Here is a 17,895-nt window from a genome sequence, read left to right as displayed (position 1 = left end):
AAAATAATCTAAAATTGGCCTTACAGGGCCATTTTTTTTTCATTCAACCAGCAGGTTGAAAAAAACAAAAAAACGCACCCGATTTCCCTATCCACACATTCAATGTGGATGGGGAATCCTCCTCACTGTGTCATTCTGACTCTGACAACAGAGAGACTTCCCCACCATCAGAATACACAAATCAGCTCTGCAGTCTATTGCCTGCAGCGATGATCAATCATGAAAATACCAATAGGGTTGTTGAACAGAAGACTATCAGTATCGGTAGATCGACTTCTATTCAACCACAGTGGCCACACATGGATCAACATTTGTCCAGTCCTTGCTGAACTGGCTGAATTTTGATCCATGTATGGGCAGCTTAACCTTTCTCCCCTATCTAAAAAAGATACGTTTTAGCTGGGGTTGGGTTTCCAAAGTTTGTTACGTCAAAGTTTCTTACAGTATTCTGTCATGCTAATTGGGGTCGGTGCAAATTCTATCCTAACAAATTGGTCTGTAGCTTTTTAATTGCCCATATTGAAAGACGAGGATCCAGTCTGAAACTGTCTATATACAGGCAGATTAGGAAGCCTGAGATTTTTTCTTTTCGTGCTGAAGATAGCCCAAGTTCCCAAAATAAAATATATATCTATAATAACAGCCAAATCTGATAGGTATCACTCCAGAATAGAGAGTTTAGAACCACACACATGCACCAATGATCCTTTGAATGATTGTGAATGGATACTTCTCCACCTCAGAAGCTGATAGCCACCCATGCACATGCCCATTAGTGATGCAGAAGGCCTAAAACAACCATCTTGTGTTCATAGCATGCTTACATACTGTATAGGCAGCTTTAAAATACGCACCCCACAGTTTGTCATCAGATCCGCTTGCATACTGCAACTAAGCCATGATTAAGAAACCACAAACTTTATTTAGAGCAGTAACTGCAAATGCTTCTTCTCTCAAACTTAAAGATAAATCCGGACAATGAAGTTTTACAATAGAAGACAAGTTTTACATTGAAGAAATATCCCCTTACTTTTCACATTCTGCAATCGACACAAATAGCTAAAAGCCGCTACTTATCTAAATAATGGGATTTACTGCAATTGGAATAATAAAGTATAACACTAAGTACAGTGACAAATTTGATTGGTCATTCATATTAGTAAAATAAGGAATGCAATAGCTTGATTCTGAGTAACAGACTAATCCATATGTCAACAGCATAATGAAATGCAGAGCAAGTTTGCTGCAAATAGAAAATGTAGCTAAGTATTACAAATGATAACTAATTTTAACATTTCATATCAATATAATCAATTTAAGAAAAATTAAGGAATCAAATAAAATCTACTTTTAAAAGCATGGTATGCGCAGATCATTTAATTACTTATTGCTCTCATGCTACTTAACAAATAATGGCAATACAAATACATTATGTTTCCTACTTAAGACCACATGCATATGGTGCCTTTGCTAGCTGGCAGTGCAAACAGCCACGTGAGAAAAAGCAGTGGTCAAATAACAGGCAGCTATGATACTGTCCTTGCATGTATTTGTTAAATGTTTATCCCAAAAATGTAAGAATGTTTACTCACTTTCAGTGAATCAAAGCAGGCGATTACTCGTCCATTTTCAACTTGGCAGCTTTTCGATGGGTGTGCAAATTTACATTCTGTGTCTGGCCTTGAGCAGGTCCCTCTTTGGAACTCCCGACACACTTCCAACGTTAGCCATTTTGTGTCCCGGATGGGTGCCACGCTAACAGCCATACTTAAATTCTACAGAAAGCTAAAAACTTCTTGGAAGTCGCCAGAGAATGAAAAAACTCCAACCGTCCTTTCTGTCTTCCTTGTGGTTTTGAAATGGTAAAACTGTGCTGTCTGTATATGCATACAGATGTCTCACTGCTCTTCAGCTATTACCTTATAAATAATACAGAGTAGCGGATCTGTTATATTAAAAACATTCAGTTTGTGTAATTGAGGTGGCCTGGAACTTCTCTGTCCTCTCAGTAACCCATTTGGAGTTCTGATGTTCAGCCCAAAATGCAAGCATGAATACGTGGCGACCCCTGTGCTGGCACACGCTATCTGGGCTGCTCTCAGTAAAGTTTGCTGAAAGGTAATCTCCACGCAGCTGAACTGGCAATTCAATAGGGATCTGCTGTGCAATCTGTATTGATTAGTTAGGCATGTATCGATGCAGCACTGTCGAGAAAAAAAATCATAGAGGTTTCCACTGGATTTCCCTATATCCCTATGTATCTGTCTTTGCTTTCCCAACAGCAGATACCTTTGTTTGGTTTCTTTTTTTTTTTTTTTGTTCCTATACCCACAGTGGTGTAACACAGTGCCTTATGCAGGGATCTGTCTTGATTAGGAGCAGAATTGGGAAGGGGAGGTATAGATGAGAAGGGTGGATTTGCTCTCGTCGCAGTGTAGCTGGCAGCAAGCAAGGCAAAAAGCAGAGGCTGCTCTAGAAGCGGGTCCAAGCAGCAGGGACGTCAGGAAAGGCACTTCTTAGTACCAACCTGTAGAAAAAACAAACACGTTTTAATTTTAACCAAGCACTACTTGACTTTCTCCTTCGCACTTTCCTTCCCTCTTTTCCTGCGTGGCTACAGCACACACTTGCCTGTCCGTCCCCTGTGCAGATACTTACAGAGTAACATATTGCAGCCGGCCATCGTAGATTTATTAAAACAAAAAAAAAAAAAAGAAGAAGAAGCTGTTTCCCCTGTGAAGCAATGCATGATAGGAAGATAACCAATCACAGATAATGTTGCAGCAATATTCTGGGCAGGAAGCCAATAATGTAAGCTGTCTTATGAAAGGTCGCGCCTGTCAGAAGCTCATTACTATGCAATAAGCAGCAAAAATGTCCATCAGATGTAAATAATTCTTCCGCACTAGGTCTCGCATGTGGGTTTTGAATTTACCCAACATGCTGCATGCAGTTAGTGGGCTGAACCATGTTATTTTCCAATAAAACGACCCGTTCTTTCCACAGAGGGGGGGGAAAGAGAGAGAGAGAGAGTGAGAGAAGCTGAAGAGCTTGGAAAATCACTAGACGGGAAGGGAAGAACTGCAGATCACTTCCAGGCTGACTCTCCTCCTGTGCTGCCTGTTCTGCCTTGTGTACACGCTGCCTTCACTCTGCTACATCTCACACATGAGTATAAAAGGAAAGGAGGGGTGTTTAGAAATGGTACATTCTTCTGACCTATTGCATTCGCTTCCTTCTAAACTATAAGCAGCCCTGACTATACACATCACAAATCTGCATTGGCTTGTCCTGTTAAAACTATGCTGTGCACTCAGCAGACAGTTTGTCAATACATCACAGACCGGTGAGAATATGAACAAAAGCTCTCTATCTAGAGGTAAAGAGAGGTGAAAAAAAAAAAAAAAACTTCATACCACAAGAAGAAATACCGTATGGCAAGCGATGTTAAAAAGACGACTCTGTGCGTGCTCTTGTTTACCTCAAGGGATCGCTGCTGTTAAATCGTAAATAGGTTTTTTTGATTCCAGAAATACAATAAACTGTAGCACGCTGTTCCCCTGCCAAAAAGCCGCTGTATATACTAATAACAAGCCGACACTGGCCTCATCGTTCCAAAAGCATTATCATTACACCTCCAGGCTTCTGGTTTTAAAATGGCACCTTACTTTTAGCTTTTTCCATTGCTTCACCACAAAATGGTGACACCTTGCCAGATAAAAAATCACGTGGCAGCACACGCCCTAAGTTGATGACATTTGTTTTAGTTTGGTGAAGCAGAGGCTAAAACAAAGGACATGATCAGTGCAAGGTGCATTTTCAAAACTTCAATACCTTTAGCCAACTTTGAGAGTAATAATATTAGTATTCTATGTGTTGGACCGTTTATGTTTTTTAGAAAGTCTCAAATGATGCACAAAAAGAAAGAGAAGGGTATAAAAAAAAGGTTGATTTGGCTATTTGAGATGAAAATCCAAAATAATTGGGCACATTTTGTAGTAGTGTTCTGCTCCTCTTGGCCAACTGGGCTAACACTAATGCCGCGTGCACGCGATCGCATTTTCCGATGGGAAATGTTGGATATGAGCTTGTTGGCGGTAAGTCCGACCACGTGTATGCTCCATCAGACATTTGTTGTCGGACTTTCTGCCAACAAATCTTGGCTAGCAGGTTCTCAAATTTTCTGCCAACAAATGTTTGCTGAATGACTTTCCGACCGTGTGTACACAAGTCCGTCACACAAAAGTCCATGCATGCTCGGAATCAAGTAAGTGCACGTTCTTGTAAAACTAGCCTTCGTAATGGAGATAACACATTGGTTTCTTGTACGTCACTATGTTTGTAATTGTTGGCCAACATTTGTGTGACCGTGTGTATGCAAGACAAGTTGGAGCCAACATCCTTCGAACAAAAATCCACAGTTTCGTTGTCAGAAAGTCTGATCATGTGTATGGGGCATAAGAGTATGTGCAGTTGAAATACAACCAAAAGTGTCTGGTGTCACAGAGGCCACTGCGGTGGGTTTTGTAATACAATATAGTAGACTGCAAAGTAAGAAGTGTCATGACCAAATGTATCAAGATGAATAAATGCTTATTGATAACACCAATGATACATTTTGTGGCAACTTGTGAGTTTCTCAGGTAAAAGGTGTACAACACAGATTAGCTGAATGACAGGATGCAGAGCAATCAGCAAAGCACAGACACATTGTTTCATTATCATGAAATATGTCACTGCTGTTATCAATAAACATTGGTTGGGGCAAGTCTTCCTTTGAAGTTTGCGATATCTTATTATACAATCCTCCCACAGGCACCTTTGTGACACCAGACATTTTTGACAAAAAATAAAAAAACCCAGCAGTGATTAAATACCACCAAAAGAAAGCTCTATTTGTGTGAAAAAAGGACAAACATTTCCTATAGGTCCAGTGTTGCATGACTGAGTAATTGTCATTCAAAATGTGAGGGCACCGAAAGCTGAAAATTGGTCTGGTTATTAAGGGTGTTTAAGTGCCCAGTGGTCAAGTGGTTAATAATAGAGCTTGCAGTCAGTAGTGTTAGGAGATAGTGCGTGCTATCTGCGTGCTCTGTACCCAGTACATACCGCTATAATATAGGGCAGGCCCCTACTTTCAAACATCCAACTTACAAACATCTCCTACTTGCAAACGCAAGGAGACAGCAGCAAGTGAGATGAAAAAAGATGGACGACAAAACAAAGTATACAGGGGTGATAACCCTTCCCTATGTTTTCCAAAAAGCTTAAATATCGTTTTTTTGACTGGAGCTACACTTTAAAAATGTACCGGTTGAAAATGACAAACAGATTCAACTTAACACAACAAACCTACACAGTCCCTGTCTTGTTTGCACCGCCTGTATACTGCTGTTCTGAGTATATAGGGCCTGGGGGCCACACGCATTTCCTTTTTTTAATATGGGTACGGGGGTTCCCCTTAATATGCGTACAAGACCCAAATAGGCTGGTAATGGGCAGGGAGGGCTACCCATGCCATGTTTCTCAATGATTTTCAACCATATTGCAGGAACCAGATATAACATTAAAACCGCAAGCAGTTGTAAATGGTGTTATTTCCGTTTAATGTCATTTTGTGCAGGGACTGTTCTAAACACGGGAAACACGTGGCACTTCACAGGCATACTACAGACACCCCCCAGGCACCATATTTAAAGGAATATTTCACTTTTTTTTTCACTTTAATCGTCATTAAAATCAGTGCTCCCGCCAAAACGGCAGTTTTTAAAACTTTTTTTTTGCAGTGACCCATGTCCCCTGAGGCAGGAGGCAGGTCCCCAAACCCTTTTTAGGACACTATCTTGCATATTAGCCGTTAAAATTAGCACTTTCCATTACGAACGTTTGAGTCCCATAGACTTCAATGGGGTTCTAACGTTCGTACCGAACGCGGGGGTCGTTCGCAAGTTCTGGTGCGAACCGAACCGGGGGGTGTTCGGCTCATCCCTATTCAACACCATTTTCTCACTCTCCTGAAAAAGTGAAAAGGCTATGAGGACTACAAACCTACATACATTTTGATTTTCTAATCCATACTGACTGACAAGGGCAGCTTTGTATTTTATCAAGCTGAAGGTTTGGATGGAAATTAGTTTTGGGGTAAATATGCAGGCTTCCATTGCTGAACTCTCATTCTGACAAAACTAGTTCCATGATTTTTTGTTGTTGATTGATTGGTTGGTTTCAAAACGTTTTGTGCCACTCACATAGGGGTTTATTTACTAAAGCTGGAGAGTGCAAAATGCGAGTCTCTTTTGTGCATAGAAAATCAGAAATCAGCTTCTAATTTCAGCTTGTTCAATTAAGCTTTGGCAATAAAACCTGGAAGCTGATTGGTTTCTATGCAGAAGTGAGCCTGGTTTTGCACTCTTCAGTTTTAGTAAATAAACCCCACCGTGACTGATTTGATTTTACTCTAAACCCTGGTACACACTATGAGTTTTTGGGTTAAATGAACAAAAAAAAACTGTCAGCTCTGGTCGGAGCTACTCTACTAACTATGTGAAGTTAGTACAGCAATCTCCCCCACTGAGCTGTTGTGTTTTCCGACAGGGGGTGACCCTTCCATCAGAACACTTTCATCAGCGCTCTCTGCCATTGGCTGAGAGCGATGATGGGGAGTCGGTTGGCTGCTGGGTTTCCAGCATGCTCGTCCAACAAAAGCCAGCTTCTGTCGGACAGACCAACATACACACATGCCGAATGTCAGCTGTTTTTTTTTTTTTTTAACTGGCCAATGTCTTCTGACATTTGGCCTGTATGTACCAGGCTTCAGGCTCCATGCACACTGGATTAAAAATTGCTGCTTGTACAGGAGTAGTGTGCTCTGCTTGTAGAAGCTGCTCAATGTTATGCTATGTGTCCATGTACATTAGGACGATTACAGGCATATTTTGAGCTTAGCCTTTAGAAGCAGGAAAAAAAACTCTCCTGGTTTGCATTTCTGATTGGAGCTTTCTGGCAGAAAAAACGTAAAACTCTCCTAAACTCGCTTAAACTACATACAAATATGCTCTATATGAGCATTTTATTCTGCCAAGAGAATATACTTTTTTTTAAAGCCGAATGTGCATGGAGCCTAACTTCACTTGCAGCATTTTTGTTCTGAGTCATTGCTTTAGAAGCCAGAAACAGCCAGGCAACTAGAATTTTTACATAGAAGGCCACAATTGACACCCTACATATGTCATGAATTTTTTTTTTTTTGTTGTTTTTTTTTAAAGATTACGTGAAATGCTCAAAGGGGTAATATTCAGAGGTTGATCTCTGGGATCCCAATTATTAGCTGTCTGCAAGATCCTAGAGACAGTAAGGTTCTGGGGACTGATAAATATGATTCCTAGAGACAGCAATGTTCTATGGACTGATAAATGTGATTCCGCTGATCTTAGCAGAGCCAACATTTTGATTTTTATCTGATATAAAGACAGTCTCCCTCGGAATAAAAAACCCATGTAATTAATGTAAATCCAATCAGTCATAAAATAGTCAACATCCCCTAAATATATCCTAAGTCTGAAATACCCAACTGCAATCAATCAAACTTACATATCAAAACTATTTCTATCGATAGACTATAGTGACTACAACACAACTCTGACTTACTACACAAACAAATTGATAGATACATAATTTAGGTATTCACTAATTTAAATTATTTTATAACATTTTAACCTCCAAATCTTATCTTTCATATAGATACAAAAAAAAATTCAAGCACTATTTTGTTTCATGGACTTACCATTATACAGTATATAGTAACATCATTTAATATGAGTGGCTTTGACTCTGCTGTTTGCTTTATCATTTTAAGGAGCCTAGAAGCTATGCATTATGGTATCTTGCAATATTAGGGTTCTTTCACAGGTCCTTTCACCAGTCTGCGAACAGATCCTTTGCTGTTTGAAGCAGAACAGACTTCACTTTTGTGACATTAGTGCCCATATATTTTTTTCTGCATTTAGCAACTGGGGCTTTGCTGACCCGTGTTGGATCTGTGGGCGGCCAGGTGAAAATGGACTTAGGATCCGTTTACATCCGGCTACCTCACATCTGTCACTTTTAGGTCCAGAAAAAGAATGCAATACTTTTCCTTTTTTTTAGAGACCTAGATGGACAGGAGACAAAGGCCAGTTTAAAGAAAACCACCCGACAACATTCGGCCCATGTGTATGCCACCCTGTTCAAAAAAAAAACAGCAGTCGACCAACTCCTGATCAGCGCTCTCAGCCCATTGCGGAGAGAGCTGACCGGAGTGTTCGGGCATCCCCCTGTCAGAACACAACAGCTCATAGGGGGATATCACTGTACTAACTTCTCATAGTTAGTACAGCTGCTTCGACTCAAGGTGTACCAGGCTTTAGACTTATATGCAGCGACCCATCAGGCCTGTCTGAAAAACTTACAGGTGAACCTAATAGGAAAGCATGTATGAAAAGACCCTCAGACTAAATCTATTGTGTATTAACCACTTGCCGACCGCCGCACGCCGATGTACGTCATCAGAATGGCACGGGCAGGCATAAGCACATACATGTACGTCCTTTGCCTCCCGCGGGTCGGGGGCCCGATCGGGCCCCCGCCCGGTGCCTGCGGCGGTCGGTTTTCGTTCGGGAGCGATCCCGGACGAGGGGACGGCCATTCATTCATGGCCACCCCCTCGCGATCGCTCCCGACGAATGGAAATCCCCGGTGACATCACTTCCTCTCCTGTAATGTAAACACAGGAGAGGAAGTGATGTATTCTCTCCTCCGTGTCGGTATTTTTCGTTCCGACACGGAGGAGAGCGGATCAGTGAGTTGCACCAACACATCCCACACACAGTAGAACATGCCAGGCACACTCACACCCCCCCTTTACCCCCCGATCACCCCCCCAATTACCCCTGCCCCCCAGTCACAGTGACACCAATGTCATTTTTTTTTTTTTTTTTTTTTTTTGCATTGGTGTCATTTGTGACTGTAATAACTGTTAGGGCAGTTAGGGTTAGCCCCCTTTAGTTCTAATGTACCCCCCTAACCCCCCCAATAAAGGTTTAACCCCGTGATCACCCCCCGTCGCCAGTGTCACTAAGGCTGGGTTCACATTGCAGCGGTTTATGAGAACGAATGTGATTCGCACCGCACTGCAGTGCAAATCACATCCGATCTCTGTGCGATTCGAGTTCAGCCATTCGCCGCACCCGCCGCACCCGCCACACCCGCCGCACCCGCCGCAAATTCGCACGGGACCCTTTTTTTGGCCCGCAGCAGAATCGGATCGCATGGGTGTTCACACCATGCGATCCGAGTTTGCAGATCGCACTGCGATATGCGAACTGATCTGGGGGTGTCAGTAACATTTCACTGACACTCCCAGCAGTTCGCATAGGGCAGTGTGAACTGCCGCCGGGAGGCATGCGATGCGGGAACCCGCCGCGGATTCGCGGCGTTTCCGCATCGCTCCAGTGTGAACCCAGCCTAATAAGCGATCATTTTTCTGATCGCCGTATTAGTGTCACAGGTGACGCTAGTTAGGCAGGTAGGTATTTAGGTTCGCCGCAGCTTTTTATAGCGCTAGGGACCCCCATATACTACCGCATAAAGCCCCCTGATTGCCCCCTAGTTAACCCTTTCACCAGTGATCACCATATAACTGTTACAGGTGACGCTGGTTGGTTAGTTATTTTTTTATAGTTTCAGGGCACCCGCCATTTATTACCTAATAAAGGTTTAACCCCCTGATCACCCGGCAGGTGTCATTTGTGACTAATAACTGTTAGGGCAGTTAGGGTTAGCCCCCTTTAGTTCTAAGGTACCCCCCTAACCCCCCCAATAAAGGTTTAACCCCGTGATCACCCCCCGTCGCCAGTGTCACTAAGGCTGGGTTCACATTGCAGCGGTTTATGAGAACGGATGTGATTCGCACCGCACTGCAGTGCAAATCACATCCGATCTCTGTGCGATTCGAGTTCAGCTATACAGATAGTATGGCTGAATTCGTGTCGCACCCGCCGCAAACTCGCACGGGACCCTTTTTTTGGTCCGCAGCAGAATCGGATCGCATGGGTGTTCACACCATGCGATCCAAGTTTGCAGATCGCACTGCGATATGCGAACTGATCTGGGGGTGTCATTAACATTTCACTGACACTCCCAGCAGTTCGCATAGGGCAGTGTGAACTGCCGCCGGGAGGCATGCGATGCGGGAACCCGCCGCGCATTCGTGGCGTTCCCGCATCGCTCCAGTGTGAACCCAGCCTAATAAGCGATCGTTTTTCTGATCGCTGTATTAGTGTCACAGGTGACGCTAGTTAGGCAGGTAGGTATTTAGGTTCGCCGCAGCTTTTTATAGCGCCAGGGACCCCCATATACTACCGCATAAAGCCCCCTGATTGCCCCCTAGTTAACCCTTTCACCAGTGATCACCATATAACTGTTACAGGTGACGCTGGTTGGTTAGTTATTTTTTTATAGTTTCAGGGCACCCGCCATTTATTACCTAGTCTCACTAGTGTACCCCTAAATTTAGGGGTGTCTACTTTCTAAAATGGGGTCATTTGGGGGGGGGGGGTTTGTGCCATCTTGGCATTTTATGGCCTTCAAAACTGTAACGCCCTTAGAAAGCCTGAAGGCGGTGCTTGGTTTTTGGGGCCCCGTACGCGGCTAGGCTCCCAAAAAGTCCCACATATGTGGTATCCCCGTACTCAGGAGAAGCAGCAGAATTTATTTTGGGGTGTCATTTCACATATGCCCATGGCATGCGTGAGCAATATATCATTTAGTGACAACTTTGTGAAAAAAAAAAAAAGTTTGTAATTTTCCCGCAACTTGTGGCAAAATATAAAATATTCCATGGACTCAACATGCCTCTCAGCAAATAGCTTGGGGTGTCTACTTTCTAAAATGGGGTCATTTGTGGGGGTTTTGTGCCATCTTGGCATTTTATGGCCTTCAAAACTGTAATAGGTAGTGAGAAGTGAACTCAAAAAATTACGCCCTTAGAAAGCCTGAAGGCGGTGCTTGGTTTTCGGGGCCCCGTACGCGGCTAGGCTCCCAAAAAGTCCCACATATGTGGTATCCCCGTACTCAGGAGAAGCAGCAGAATTTATTTTGGGGTGTCATTTCACATATGCCCATGGCATGCATGAGCAATATATCATTTAGTGACAACTTTGTGAAAAAAAAAAAAAAAAAAAAAAAGTTTGTAATTTTCCCGCAACTTGTGGCAAAATATAAAATATTCCATGGACTCAACATGCCTCTCAGCAAATAGCTTGGGGTGTCTACTTTCTAAAATGGGGTCATTTGTGGGGGTTTTGTGCCATCTTGGCATTTTATGGCCTTCAAAACTGTAATAGGTAGTGAGGCGTGAAATCAAAAATTGACGCCCTTAGAAAGCCTGAAGGCGGTGCTTGGTTTTCGGGGCCCTGTACGCGGCTAGGCTCCCAAAAAGTCCCACATATGTGGTATCCCCGTACTCAGGAGAAGCAGCAGAATTTATTTTGGGGTGTCATTTCACATACGCCCATAGCATGTGTGAGCAATATATCATTTAGTGACAACTTTGTGTAAAAAAAAAAAAAAAATTTTTTTTTTGTCATTATTCAATCGCTTGAGGCAAAAAAATAAAATATTCAATGGGCTCAACATGCCTCTTATCAATTTCCTTAGGGGGTCTACTTTCCAAAATGGGGTCATTTGGGGGGGTTTTGTACTGCCCTGTCATTTTAGCACCTCAAGAAATGAGATAGGCAGTCGTAAACTAAAAGCTGCGTAAATTCCAGAAAACGTACCTTAGTTTGTAGATGTGACAACTTTTGCGCAAACCAATAAATATACAATTATTGACTTTTTTTTTACCAAAGACATGTGGCTGAATACATTTTGGCCTAAATGTATGACTAAAATTGAGTTTATTGGATTTTTCTAATAACAAAAAGTAGAAAATATCATTTTTTTTCAAAATTTGCGGTCTTTTTACGTTTATATCGCAAAAAATAAAAATCGCAGAGGCAATCAAATACCATCAAAAGAAAGCTCTATTTGTGGGAAGAAAAGGACGCAAATTTTGTTTGGGTACAACATTGCATGACCGCGCAATTACCAGTTAAAGCAGCGCAGTGCCAAAGTGTAAAAAGACCTCTGGTCATTTACCAGCAAAATGGTCCGGTCTGAAAGTGGTTAATATACTGCAGCAATTTATATGTGATTTATTTTACAGATAACTTAAATTATTTTTGTCTGCTTAGGAATAAATAATGAAAATTCCTGCTAGGAAATGTCAGGTGTTGCATAAGACTTAGACAGACGGCGATAGGCTGATATGGATCTTTAGCATCTAGGCCTCCTAAATATTGTTTGTACAAAATCTATATTGCTGAAAACAATTTATCGAACAGCTTATTTAAGTAAGGTAAAGAGAAGATTCCCATGATAAAACTACTACTGTTATTACACTAGACAAGTTATTTATGAAGCTGGGGCTATCATACTTGACATGCATTCTGCTTTAGTGATAGGCTATAATGATGTCCCAGCTACAGAATATAGATCCGTCTTGATAACTGTCAAGAGCTGCTTGTTGGAATTTAAATTAAACTTTGGGCAAACAGTTAAGCCCCATACAGATTTTCTGCAGATTTTTTCCTTCATATTTACCAAAATCATATAATATGAGGTCAAACCTTAGGCGTTTCAATTTGTATGCAATCAGGCAGGCCCTTGCAATTAAAATGTACAAATTCAATGGGGTTGATTTACTAATAGCAAATCAATTTTTCACTGCAAGTGTACTTGGATATGCAGTCGCTGTAGATCTGAGGGGAAGATCTGAAATGAGGGGAAGCTCTGCTGACTTTATCATCCAATCATGTGCAAGCAAAAATGCTGTTTTTTAATTTTCCTTGCATGTCCCTCTCAGATCTATAGCGATCTGACTTTGCACTTGTACTGCAAAAAGGATTTGCCTTTAGTAAATAAACCCCACTGTGTCTTATCTGCCAAAGGAGCCGCAGTCCTCTCTAGCCACTTTTGTGATTCATGCATCTCCATTACGATCTTCATTCGAAAAAAAAAAAGCAGAAGTATCACCTTCTTGCCAACAGCCGGCTGATTGGACAAAAAGGAGTGGCATAACAATGATGAGTTATCATCCCTCTTCTTAATCTGCCCGTACATGTATGCAACACCTAACTGTCTACTAGTGCCATCTCTCTGTGCTGTGATGTGCTGTGATGTGCTGTGTTGTACAAATGGTACACAACGTGAACTGGTTTTCTTAACACACTGAACATTAACACACAAAATAACACGCACTAACACGCAGGTGCACAGGTGATAAGCCGCATTGTATTGTGCAGTTTCCCACGCATAGAGAAAATGTCTTGCAACACTATAGGCCTTATTTACTAAAGCATAGTACAGTGAACTCTATTTTTTTAAGGAAAACTTAATTTGCAATTAAAAAGTATATTAAATTGCTACACAAGCTATTTTGTAATTTAATATTACTTAACCACTTCAATACTGGGCACTTTCACTCCCTTCCTGCCCAGGCCAATTTTTTAAGCTTTCAGTGCTTTGAATGACATCACTTTACATATATGACACCATTTTTTCACACAAATAGAGCTCTCTTTTAGTGGTATTTAATCACCACTGGGTATTAAAGTTATGGGGACACTGCATTTTCTTTAATAAAATTCTGAGATTTCACCAGGTGATTCTAATATAGGATGACTCTCCCATCCATGAAGCAGTATAGAGAGGACAGAATAAAAAGTAGAAATCTCCAACTACACTGTGAACCTGGGCTTCATTACTGGATAACACTTTACTATTGAAGGAGTTGAGAAATATTGTGAATATTGACTTATGTTATCTAATAATGCAAAAAGCTAATTATTGTTTACTAATTTCATCTTTTTTTATTATTATTTATGTACAGGTACTTATATAGTGCTGTCAATTAACGCAGCACTTCCTATATATATATTGTACATTCACATCAGTCCCTGACCTCAAGGAGCTTACAATCTAAGGTCCCTAACTCACATTCATGCATACACATAGTAGGGCCAATTTTGACAGGATCCAAATAACCTTTCAGCCTATCTTTGGAGTGTGGGAGGAAACCAGAGTACCCGGAGGAAACAGGGAGAGCAAGCTTATGATTGGGTATTAAAAGCAAACATGAATTTACTTTCACATGATTGGATAATTTAAATTTAATGTGTCAAGATTCTCAGCTCCTTTAGAAAATCATCCCAACTGTTTACTTGTTTATTTCCTAAGCATAACCAAGGCATGGTGGGATTTCTGCAGAGGCATACAATGTGGCCTCGGGCAAAAGGTCTTCCAGGGAAAGCACATCTTTCTACATATTGTGTTGCTGACTGGCAATAACACGTGCCTGTGTATAATACAATATTCCAGACAGACCTTCATTATAGATGTCTGTGCACTGCTTGTTTCTTTTAAGAGGTGGAATTGTGTACTTAATACTCATGGTTTACCCACTCTATAACCAAACCACTATAAGAGCGGAACAGCAGTTTGCCTTCTATTTCTTAGTTCTAGGATTATGGACGTTGAGTAGATAAATTCTCACTACTAGCCCTTCCTCTCCCAGCAGAAGCATAAATCTGCCCATCACCCAAGGAACCCATTTAGGAAGAATTTGCACCTCCACAGATGTACTCATCTCACTACAGTTGGAGGCTGCTACTTTTAGTTAAATTTTTTTTGTGCCTTAAATGTCCACCCTGAAGTGAAAAGGCATTCCAGCAGTGTGCTCACCAAGGGTTTACCAATACCACACCTAGTACCTAACTGGGAGACTTTGGAGGGTAATTTTGTTTTACTGTAGTAAATTACAGTAGCTACACAGAAAGCTGCTATTGGATCCGCCAAGATCTGCCGATATGCCTCAGTACAAAACAGGCTCAATCAGAGTTCAGTTCTTTCATCTCTAACCAACAAGCATATTACATTTGCAGTATTAGCACTAGAAATATTAAATATAAAATGAAAACATGAAATTATAATGTATTGTTGAATGGATTCCCATTTTAAACATGAAAACTATTGCTGTTGAAAAAAAAAATAGTCTTGCCTTTTAATTTTGTAATTATGCAGAATAATGAACAGCATGACTAAACCCATTTATTATATGAAGAACAATAGCAACTTTTAGACAGCAGAAAAATTAAAATTTAGTTGTTATACTTTAACACTTGGTAACAATATTCTTTTTTTTTGTGATTTTTTCATTTCAATTAGCTACAGTAGTTATCTATTCTTATCAACAAATGTCTGGAGAAAGTATAGTTTTCTGGTGTGCATAATGGAGATGTCAGAGAAGACAGTAATGAAAGCTTGTGTGCAGTGAAAAGCCACACAGAATGTCTGCTTTCCTTACATTTTAGCCAAGCTCATTTTAGTTCTTCAAATAAATTTCCATTTTTTTTACTTCAAAAACAGGACCCTTTTAGTGCAACAGATATTAACCTATGAAAGAAGAATTCCAGCTATGGGTATTTTTACATAGTGACATTGCTTCAGCTTGGATCAATGTAACTATGCATATACCATACCTGTGGAACCTCTCTAGAACCTGGAAATCACTGTAGTAGATATCATTACTACAGTGATCTCCAGTAGCCTCTGAGATCTGCAAATTTGTCGGGACTGCTACGTTATGGTGGACATTTTTGACCCTATTTTGGGACCATTGTCATTTATAGAGCGATCAGTGCTATAAAAATGCATTGATTACTGTGCAAATGACACTGGCAATGAAGGGGTTAATTGTGTCCTAGGGAATGATTCTAACTGTGGGTGGCTAGGTTGCTAGTCACATGACAGTGATCACTGCTCTCGATGACAGAGAACAGTGATCTCTGTCATGACACAAGCCAGAATGTGGAAGAGCCTTGCTTACATAGGCACTTCCCCGTTCTGAAGCTCCGTGACACGATCGCCGGGACTCGTTGTCCACCGGTCCCACGGGTATGGTCACGCTGTACATGGCAGGCGGCCACGTGCACGCCTGCTATCCCCGGCTCTTGAAGGGGACATACAGGTACGCCTATTTGCCCACCGCTGCCATTGTGCTGAGCTCATTTGGTTGGGCTTCTCCTATGGGTCACAAGAGTCCAATTCGTTTTGCACTCATTTGACTCGTTTTCAACAAAGAGTGGTCTGAAGTCCGCTCTGCTAATGTCACCAAGATCAATCCAGGCCCTGGGTCATCCCGACTCTGGAAGTCTGGATCCGCCAGGTGCCTGGCTGCCTGGTGCCTGGCTGCCCCTCCACAGCTCAGCGCTCCAGTGAGCATGGGGGAGCAGAGCAGAGAGCTGCTGCCTGTCAATCACCAACTCTCCACTCGGCCATATGAGAGAACTGAGCCATCGGCGGTGTTGGGTGGCTCGGTTCTCAGCAAAGATGCAGCGGGGGACAGATGCATCGGTCTGATGCTGCACCCACCTAGGTACAGTAAGTATGAATATGGGATAAAAAAAATTCCATACTTGTACTGATATAACAGAAGTGTAAGTATCATATGTAAAAAATAATCTGATACTATTGGTTAGCTCACAAAATGTGGAATCTTCTTTTTACAAGTGACAAGTACAGGCTAGAAGCTCTAAAAAAGTGCTGGGTGCAAACATGGGAGAAAGTGATGAGGGGCATAGAGAGCAGGAGGTCTTGGGAGCAACAAAGAAGTTGGTTTGGTTGATATTTTGTAAACAGGCTTTATAAGTTGTTAATATTTTGAATTATATTTCTTGGGCTATAGGAAGCCAGTGGATGAATTGGCAGAGGGGGGTGGTAGACGGGAAAACCCGAGGGAAAAAAAGGAGGGAGGGAAGGAAACAGGGTGGAATGCAAAGAGGAGTCAAGGAAGAAGCAGAAAATGGCAGATGGGAGATTGGTGGAAGGAGGGGGGGCAGGGAAAGGGGAGGGAGGTAGAAAAGGTGGAGGGAAACCCAGAGCTGTGTACAAACTGTGAGCAAGCTTTAGTAAGGGTTAAACCTTTAACCACTAGGGATCTGCGCTATAGCCAAATGACGGCTACATCGCGGACCTACTTTGCCAGGACTACGTATATTGACATCGTCCCGTGCATGAGCGGCCTGCTCTGTGATCAGCGAGTCTATGAGACTAGCCTGATCACGGATCGAAGCAAGGGGTCCATCCTGACCCCTTACCACGTGATCAGCTGTCAGCCAATGACAGCTGATCATGTGACACAACGGAGCCGGTAATTGGCTATTTTTCCTCCTCGCGCTGACAGTGCGAGGAGAAAAAAAAAGAGCCGATCACCAGCGGCCGTGATCGGGACATCAGTCCGATCACGGCCAGCTTACCAGTGCCCACCTGCCCCCTGCCAGTGCCACCTCAGTAATAAAAAAGTGCTCCCCATCAGTGCCACCCATCAGTGCCCATAGTGCCACCCATCAGTGCCCACAGTGCCACCCATCAGTGCCCACAGTGCCACCTATCAGTGCCCACAATCTGCCTCAACAATGGTGCTGCACCCCAGTGCCACATATCCGTGCCCATCAGTGTCATCTACCAGTGCCCATCAGTGCCCATCAGTGCCGCCCATCAGTGCCCAGCAGTGCCACCTATCAGAGCCACCTATCAGTGCCACCTATCAGTGCCCATCAGTCCCATCTATTAGTGGTACCTATTAGTGCCACCCATCCGTGCCATCTTATCTGTGCCCATCTTTGCCCATCAGTGCCGCCTTATCTGTGCCCATCAGTACTGCCTTATCTGTGCCTATTGGTGCCACCTTATCTGTGCCTATTAGTGCTGCCTTAACTATGCCTATCAGTGCCCACCAGTGCAGCCTATCAGTGCCCA

General features: G+C 42.4%; 1 protein-coding gene across 17 annotated transcripts in view; it reads right to left on the bottom strand.

Annotated features, from left to right (window-relative positions):
* The window catches only part of MBNL1 (muscleblind like splicing regulator 1), a 271,047-nt gene that overhangs the window by 197,226 nt on the left and 55,926 nt on the right, over window positions 1-17,895 (bottom strand). For 15 of the 17 annotated variants that reach the window (XM_077488133.1, XM_077488139.1, XM_077488143.1 and 12 more), the window contains exon 2: window positions 1,593-2,527. The exons of 1 other annotated variant lie outside the window; for it this stretch is intronic. In XM_077488133.1, the coding sequence (XP_077344259.1) occupies window positions 1,593-1,766 (174 nt within the window). In that variant the 5' untranslated portion in view covers window positions 1,767-2,527. Of the gene's footprint in view, window positions 1-1,592; window positions 2,528-2,658; window positions 3,153-17,895 lie in introns of those variants that run through there. One more of the 17 variants, XM_077488132.1, reaches the window with a different exon arrangement.

The sequence above is a fragment of the Lithobates pipiens genome, unplaced genomic scaffold, assembly GCF_037356315.1.
Source record: "Lithobates pipiens isolate NorthernLeopardFrog02 unplaced genomic scaffold, aLitPip1_a1.2 Scaffold_18, whole genome shotgun sequence".
Lineage (NCBI taxonomy): Eukaryota > Metazoa > Chordata > Amphibia > Anura > Ranidae > Lithobates > Lithobates pipiens.
The sequence above is the reverse complement of the archived record's forward strand: the minus strand, read 5'-3'. Positions and strand labels throughout refer to the sequence as shown.